Genomic DNA, 8,850 nt, shown 5'->3' on the forward strand with positions numbered 1-8,850 from the left:
AGAAAAGAAATCAAATTATTCCCCCAGCAATACTGCTCATTTGGGAACTGCACATTTTCTTTACAAGAAATCAAGTGCCAGGTGAGACCACTGACCATTAAGCCACAGAGCTCTGTAATAAAGCCAAGACGTGAATATGAACAGGTGACAGAAGCACTACTTAGAGACCCAATTACTTGTGGCACAGCAGCTAAGCAGGTTGAAACAAGGTTATTGTGAGAAATGGGCCTGACATGGCAAAGGAGCAGGGCTGTTTGTAGGGCCAATGAAAACTCTGCTTCCCAAATGGAAATATTAATAATCAACAGAAAGACCTGAACTGCATCTACTGAAAAATGCATGCCCAGGCAGAGACAGGCTGCAAGGCAGAGAATAGGGCTGCTTAGCAGAGCATGGCAGTGGCACCCACAGGATCAGAAAACCCCTGAGACAGCCATCACTGAAAGGTGCCCATGAGAGGTGATGTGGAGAAGTGCAGGATGTCTCCCTCCATTGCCTCTGTTGTGGGTGTCCATCTGGCTTGAGCTATGAGGGTGCCCACATGGGGTTGCTACGTGATACAGGCAAGCAGTTTTCTGAAAAATAAAGGAAGATGTAACAGAGGCAATGGGAGTCAGTGAACACTGAGCTCTGTCCTCAAGCCTGGGTGTGAGGATGAAAACATCTACTGCACTTCTGCCCTGTCTGACCAGGGCTGGCCCGCCCCTCCCTGCCCCAGGCTAATCAGTTGTTTGTTACCCCCTCTTGTTACATGCCTTACCTTAGTTTGTGAGATCTCTGAAGCAGGGGCTCTCCCTGTGTTTCTGTAGATCACCTGGCACAAGGGCTCTTGATATCAGCTGGGTCCTTTGGAAGATAAGTCCCACAATCTGCACTAATTTACGCCTTTGTCACTGAGAACTAAGCAACTGTGGCTTAGCTCCCAGTCACACCAGGGTAAGAGAGAGCATGGTGGCAGTGGTCAGTTGTCTGAGCCACATCTCTGCCACACTTTGAGAAATGTACCTTCAATTTCTGCATCATGGCTCTTGCTTGAGCATCCCTCAGATAGCCCACCTCAGCTGGAGCAGTAACCTGGTGTACCCACAGAGCTCCTGTCACTGGAAGGGAATGGATATGTCCTGATCTTGTCCCAGGGTCAGCCTGTATTGCCTGAAACTGTAGTGTCTCGTAACATTTATCTCTACACTTTGCATGACTTGCATGGCCCCTATACACTATTAGTATCCATAAGTAGCTAGTGGATATACTCCTTGGCTCATTTGACCCTGGCCTCTACATCTGTGACATATGTACCCATGCCATTTTATGATATCAGCTCTTAAAAATCTGTAGGACCAATGCTGATCCTCTTTAAGCCAAATCCTTTTTGCATACACTTTTCTGGGCAATGTCTTCTTCCTCACAACTTGGAGTCTCAGTACTAAGCCTTCTAGTTGCTTGGTGCATTCAGCAATGGCTTCTTTTTGAATCTATAGTGGCTGATCATCCTGGACATCCAAGTGTGATGAATGGGGTTACCTTACTGGACACGACATGGCTAGTCTCCCTTTCTGCCCAGGAAGATTGACTTAATCCCTTGCCTATGTCCCTATTATGGCATCACTGTGTGTTAACAGTCTCAGGGGCAAAAAAGCTTCTGCTAGGAGGGCGTAACAATTGGAAAGATGGTCAACTGTCTCTGCACATTGCTGGATCCCTACCTGGGGCTCCAGTCTGCAGTCATATGACAGGAAATGGTCTGGGGGCAGGGTCACAAGCTATCCTATTTCACAGAACAGAGACATCAGCCAAAGGCCATTTGCAAACCATAGCTGCAAAATAATACTGTGACCAGCCCTGAGTCATGCAGGGCCAGTGACAATGAGAATACATCTCTTTGCTCTGCTTAGTTCACCCCCTGCCTTCCACAGCACCACACCAGGTGAGTTGCTCTAGCTTTGCTCCTCCGGTAGCTTGAGTGTTACAAACCAGATCCCAGACCACACAGCTCCTTCCTTAATGCCAAGCACAGGTGAGAAGGGGCTGCAGCATCTGGCCACACTTGCAGCCCCATTCCCAGGCTGGCAGTCCTAAGCAGCATCCCACTCCTTATAAGCAGGCTGTTCTGACCCACTATAAGTCTTTTTAATTGCTTGTCTATCTCACCTTGCCAAGGAGGGAAGGCAGCATGCCAGCCAGGAGCCACGTCTGTCTGCTTTGCTCCACAAGCTTGTTATCTTCAAGTCAGTGGCTTTTTGTGCAAGTGGGAAGAACAGTGGGAGAGAGAGCAGTAGCAGGAGTGGATGGAGGGTGGGAAGGGAAGGTCTTTGGGGTGAACCAGAAGTCTCAGCTAATCTCCCCAGATATTTGTTTTTTTTCCCAGCTCCCACGCAGACAGGATCAAAGTGTTAACGTCTCTTGTGAGAAATGCCAGTCACTCCAGCTGCAGGGAGGCAAAGCTGGGCTCTCCCCCTTCTCCAATCTTCCTTTTAATGAGAGAAACTAACTTAGAAGCTGGAAGTTTTAATTATGATCTGCCAGACTCCAATACAAAGTTGCACGCACGTGAGCATCTGCCTCTGCGATTCAGCTCTCTGGCTTCATGGTAGAAAGGGGCTAAGATAACTAGGTCAGAAGTCTGTAACCCCACTCCCCAGAGCGAAGAGCTCAGAAGCAGTGGATCTGCAAGTAAACCCAGGGCTGAGAGGCAGGCACCAGGCTGTCAGAAAGGGCTGTGCCAGGAGCCAAGGGGATAGCTAATTGAGGAATCAGCCTGGGGTAGTCATACTAAGTAGATCGCCATGTTTAATATCCTTGTGTTTCTCCTGTAGCCCCTTCACTGGGTTGTGACCTTTTCGCACGTCTTCCACTGGGGAGTTTGCCTAGCTTCAAACTTTTCTGTAAGAAAGTCATCTCCACTGAACAAGGAGCTGCGTCACCTCGACATGTCCCAGTACCAGAGGCTTCTGAGAACCCATATCGGTAGGGTTACCATATTTCCAGTTCCAGAAAAGAGGACACCTATCGGGTGGACACATCACTCCCAACCCACAGCCCCCTAACCCTCCCAATGCCCCTCACTCCCAACCCACAGCCCCCTGGTGCTCGGTGTCCCACACTTCTGACCCACAGCTCCCCGCTGTCCCTCATTCCACCCACAACCCCCTCCAGCCCTGCCAGTACACCTTGCTCCCAACCTGCAGCCCCTTGCTCTCCCCAGCCCTGCTGGAAAGGGCTCCCAGCTGCTCTCATCCTGACTGGGCTGGAATGTGGCAGCTTTGGTGGCTCCGGCTCAGGCTGGAGGGAGGAGGGGACGCTTGTAGCATCCTCCGCCCTGTGCTGGGGCTCCTGCACTGTGCCAGGCAGCCTGGCCATGCTCACTCCCCAGGCAGCGTCTCCTAGGTGTCGCAAGCACGGACACCAGCCCACAGTGTCACTACCCCGGCCCCGCAGCTTCCCATTGCCTCTGAAGGGATGTAGATGCATGAGCGCTCCCTGCCTCCAATCACTCATCTTCTTCTTCACACTCCCACCAGTGGAGCGGAGCAAAATCCCAGACATTTGTTCAGATTTCAAAAACCCACCCAGACAGAGGTGGGAGGATACAAAAAGAGGACATGTCTGGGAAAGCCCAGACTTATGGTAAACCTGCACATGGCTAAGTGCCTAAGAGTCCCTTGTGCTAGCACTTAAGTAGTAGCAAAAGACAGGGCCCTGGAGAGGCTCATGTAGGTATCAGCATCCTCACAGGAGAGGCAGAAAAACTACTCAAGACTGGTTCTGAGATGCACTGGCAGAGCTCTGGTTAGACCCTTGGATAGCATAGCAATGGGGACCCAAGGCCAGTATGAAGGTGAATAGGCATAGCTGAGGTGACAGCTAGACTGGCAGCTATGCAGATGGCCCAAAGCATGGGCAGCTCAGGGCTGATGTGCAGGCTGGGAGAGCAGGGAGGTTGCAGCCCAGGCTAGAAGTGCAATGGCAGGCTCTGCAAGGGACATGACCCCAGCCCCTCCCTACATGCACAGACTTAGCCCAGGAAAACAGCCCCCAGACTAAAAATAGCAGCTTCCTCAAGGATTCCAGTTTTTCTTTACCAGCCAGCCAGGGCTCACAAGAGACGGGCAGATGATTATGGTCTGTTTTACTCAAGACTCCCACTAGCTGGCTGGGATGCAGGTGCAGAAAGAGCAGATTGGAGCCCTCTCCTCAGACCGTGACTGTGGGCTTTCAAGTGGAGACCCTAACTTCTGCCTAGACCATTCAGGAGAAAGGTACTGCCATGCGGCTCAGCTTTGTGACAGGCTCTTGCACCAACAACACTGTCAGGTGGCCAGGTTTCCTCCATGTCTGTCGCATCAAGCAGCCACTAAGCAGTGGAGCTTGCCTTGGTTTGGCAGCACCAGGTAATAATAATCTATTTACTGGGGAGAAGTAAAGCAGCTTGGAAGTTTTGTGAAGGGAACTACAAACTGAAAAGGCATGGGGTATGTGGCACTTCTGACAGGCTGAGCTGAGCAGGTAGGGTCTACAAGTGTTAAATATCAGGTCACATGAGGACCGAGGCAAATGGAAGTAGAGCAGATACTAGGGATATCCAAGTGCAACCCACACAGCTTGCTCTGAGTGTCTTATGGCTAGAGACAAGCAAAATTCAGGGGCATCTGAACCCCAAGCCTCCAGAACTGGGCCTGCAAGTAGGATGTCTGCCAAAGGTTTGGAAACATCTGAAGCCCCAGGTGCAGGTGGAGGATGTTTTCAAGTAGCAGGGCCACTTATGGTTCTAGACTTTTGGATTTGGAATTAGTTTTGGCTAATGTGGCCTTGGATACACAACCCCCCCCCAAAAAAACAAAACAAAACAAAAAAACCAACCCAAAAACCCACGCAAAATGTACCAGCCACTTTTACTACAAAGTGTGTTCTAGTTTTCATGTTGCCAAGTGCTTTGTTTTAGTTTAAATATGATTATGGTTTTTTATTTTGTTTGCATGTGTCTGATTTGTACACCATGTACCCTAATCATGTTTTCTGTATTTAAGTATCTTGTCTCTTCTCCCCTGCTTGGTTAATCTGAGGAGAAACTGCACTAGGCAGATATGCGAGACAGAGAAAGCTCTTTTGTTCATGTCTTTTGTCTTAGAAACTTTCTGGTGTTTACTTTAAACAACCAACCTGGCTTTTGGGGATCAGACCCTTAGCCTAAGTGGCTAACTGGGCAGTGTTCTTTTTTTCAAATTAATTGGTTGAGAAAAAAATTAGAAGCCTGGCCACCCCTGATTGATACTTGGGGTGATGTCACCCCAGGTACATAGGAAGAGAAGAAAGAGCTGGGGAGAACCCCAGGGAGAGCCCCAGCTGGTGAAGGGGACAGCTGAGTACCAAATTGGATTGATGTGTAATAATGGAAAAAGACAAATCACATTCCCAGCACAGCTCCAAGTGCACCTAATTTAAGTGCAGGCAAACTTCGGGAGTTCCCTTCCACAGCGGTTTCTTTGGCTGGGGCCCTCCCTGGGGTTCCCCCCAGCCTCTTTGTCCTATGTACCAGGGGTGACATCATCCCAATTATGTAATAACAGGTCACCAAGCTTCTAGGTTTTTTTTTCTCTTAACCAATTAATTTGAAAAGAAAGAGCACTGCCCAGTTAGCTACTTAGGCTAGGGGTCTGCTTTCCCCCTGCTTATGTGAGAAGCCAGGTTTTCTTGTGTATAGTAAACAGAAGGGTGGGTTCTAGACAAAAGGTCTCTAACAAAAGTTTTTCTGCCTATGTGCTGGCACCTTTCTTTTCAGATTAAGAAACTGAAGAGATATAGCAGAGCAAACACATATTAAATCTGGTCATATTCAAACTAAAACAATATTTTACAGCAACATAACACTAGAACACTTTGCAGTACAAAAGGCTTATACAGTTTGTGTGCATGTGTTATATACAAGCCACTAGGAGCACAAGGAAAGCCAATGGCTTTCTGCTAGGCTGTGGCATTTAATCTCAGTTGGTGCTTTGGGCAGAGTGCTGACTTCAAGCTCTATAGATTGGGGAACAGAGACTGCTTTAGGGGACAATTTTTTCCTCCTGGGGCAGCACAGAGTGTAGTGATAGGAAACCAGGTCTGCTGCTGGAGTTGGCCTGGTGCCAACAGGAAGTAAAAGAGCAGGCATCTCAAAATATTGCTTTCATGGCAATTGAGGGATGGCTATTCCATGCCCCCACTTCCTTTTTTGAACTGGACAGATGGACAAGGAAGCAGGAGGTGCCTTGAGATAAACACAATCCCCAGCCAAGCTGACCTAAAGCAGAGTTTACAGGGAAGACATGGACAAGCAGTTCCTAGTCCTTGTTGAACCACCATCACACAGACACGTCAGGCAGATGCAATTGTTTTCTGTCTCTTCCCCTTTTCAGTACAGGAGCCCACATGGAATATCCACCCTCAGGCTCAAGCCCACTTTTAAGTGTAACTTGCACCACACAACTGGGTAGGCTTCAGCTGTCGAGGCCGCAGCATTTGATAAGCCAGGTGGAAGAGATCAGCTCAGGTTTTCACAGCCTGTGATCTTCTGCGCCAGTGTGGGACATCTTCAGCCTGTCCCAAAGGTCTTTTACAGGGTTCAGGTTGGGGATTCAACCCATCACCTGAGTCTTGGCTGCAAACCACAGGGAATGTTTCAGGGGCAGCAGGGAGCACACCAACAGATCCATGCTAGATTGCATTTGGAAAGGCAAAGAGGAAATATCCACACCCACTTTGTTAAACTAAGAGTTTTAATAAAAATAGGCATTGCCCATCTGTTATCACTCGACACCACAGAGGAGATTACACAGGGACTAAGACAGAATAGCAATAATCCATCTGGTATAAAAAAAAATATATATATATAATATTCGATTAGGGAAGAATTCTATGAAAGGGATTATATGATGTGGTTGCCTGCAATAACAGGGGACTAGACTCTATGGCCCTGGATGTGCTGCCCAAGCCATAGAAAGCAGCCTGGGCAGGACACTTGATACTTACCTTTCCGAGAGCCTGTCCTGCAAACACGTGTAGGGAACAGAAGTGTGCATTGCTCCTTCTGGCTAGCCGGTGGGATCTGGGTTGTGGAAGAAACTGCTGGCAGATTCCCCACCTAATTCTTCCCTCCTTCAGTTGAGGTAAGGAGACTACTTCCCTCCTGCAGAAAAGGCTCCAGTTTCACCTTGCATCTCCAGGTGAGGCTGGAACAACACTGCGTTTAGCCATATGGGACTGCACCACTGATAATCAACAAACATAAGCAACAGGAAAGCAAATTTTGGTAACCAATCCAGGTGCAGACCATATGCAGGACAGAGGATAAGGGGAGGGATAGGCCGCTTGCTCAGAGAACTCTGTTACTGGGAGGTGAGGCACTAATTCAAGGCTGTACATGAGTGGAGATCCATGCTTCAATTCTGGTGGGTACAACTTCCTCAATGTTTGGTCCATGGCCTTATTTGGCTCTTCACTTGACAGCACTGGTCTGAGGATGCTTTAGTAGAGAAGCTTCATGGCCTGGGACCTGGGCCCTGCCACCACGTTTCCACTCACTGGTATCAGCTCTTTTTTGCTCGTCTTGCTGCCTCTCCAGGCAAAGCTGCAGGAGGGATGTTCTGGGGGGAAAAGATGCAAGTCAGAAAGACAAATGTAGAAGTTGAGCCAGGGCCTGAGGCTCCTCAATGGAACTACTGAGAACTCAGCACCTCCAAGTGTTTCAGCAAGAGAGAGGAAGCCCCTGGGCAATCAGCAAGTCATGAAGTTACTCCCTCCGGATGGATCCAAGGCACTGCCACTGTCTGCTAGTCCCTGTAGATTCTATTGGCTGTAGCCAGTTAATTTCACGCCAGTCTTTAGTCTCGTTAAAATGCCAAGAGAAAGTTCCTTCTTCCCCTCCCCATATGCTGTGCAAAGCAGGAAAGATCTAGGGAAAATGTTCTATCAGGATTCTAGCAGTGCTGCTCTAACAAAAGTACTGCAAGGCACGCTGGCACTCTAGTGATTGAGCATGCCCTTGGGAGCAATGGCTGGTCCACTGGGGATGAGTACATGCACACCCAAAATGGGGACCTGGATACAACAGGAACCTAAAGATCTGCTTATGTTTTCGTGGTTCATAAAACTCAAATTTGCTGATGCTACTTTAATAATGCCAAGTTAGCACTGGGGTACAGTTGTTCTCTAAACCTTCCCTTTGTGTGGACAGAAGTGCTACTCGAACTGTGTGGATGAGTTTGATTGGAACCTGTACCCAGCAATGCCAGGCTCTGTGCTCATCTGACAACAGGGATTGCTCCTACAGCCCACTACCATTTAAGAAGATAGCAGGGACAGGCCAAGGGGCTTCCTTCCCTGCCAGTCTGACTAAGCACTGAGGAGAAACATGATTACCTGGGACACTTGGGGTCTGCAAGGACTTCCTGGTGTTGCTCTGGAGTCGGGCAATTCGGCTTTGGCTTTGCAGACCACCCAGGGAGCGAGAGGCAGTGCTGAAACAGAGTCAGGAATGAGAATCACTTATGACACAAAAAGGCCATTCTGAACAGGATCATGTCTGGCTGGGATGTGATTCCACCTTTCAGTAGGGCTGTGTGAAGCTTCGTGTGGTGATTCGATTTGGAGGAGATTCGGCCCAATTTGGTGACCGAATCTCCAAATCCGAATCAAATCAGGGGACCAATTTAAAGGTCTGAATCAATTCAAAGCTCTCTGAATCTTTGGCAAAGGTTCGAAGAGCTTTGATGATTCGGGCAGTCTCCGGTAGATGCAGCAGGGAGCTGCAGCCACTCCGAGCTGGTTAAGTACTAGAGGCAGGGAAGGGGGGCTGGGGGAGGGGACCATGGGGGG

General features: G+C 48.9%; 1 protein-coding gene across 2 annotated transcripts in view; it reads right to left on the minus strand.

The window, feature by feature from the left end:
- Positions 1-6,734: 6,734 nt before the first annotated feature.
- The window catches only part of KIF18B (kinesin family member 18B), a 37,833-nt gene continuing 35,717 nt past the window's right edge, over positions 6,735-8,850 (minus strand). For both annotated transcript variants that reach the window (XM_019523530.1, XM_019523529.1), the window contains exons 15-16: positions 8,395-8,492; positions 6,735-7,619 (exon numbers count right to left, since the gene is read on the minus strand). In XM_019523530.1, the coding sequence (XP_019379075.1) occupies positions 7,501-7,619; positions 8,395-8,492 (217 nt within the window). In that variant the 3' untranslated portion in view covers positions 6,735-7,500. The remainder of the gene's footprint in view (positions 7,620-8,394; positions 8,493-8,850) is intronic.

This window comes from Gavialis gangeticus, unplaced genomic scaffold (genome assembly GCF_001723915.1).
Source record: "Gavialis gangeticus isolate Ggan-Ray unplaced genomic scaffold, GavGan_comp1, whole genome shotgun sequence".
Classification (NCBI taxonomy): Eukaryota; Metazoa; Chordata; order Crocodylia; family Gavialidae; genus Gavialis; species Gavialis gangeticus.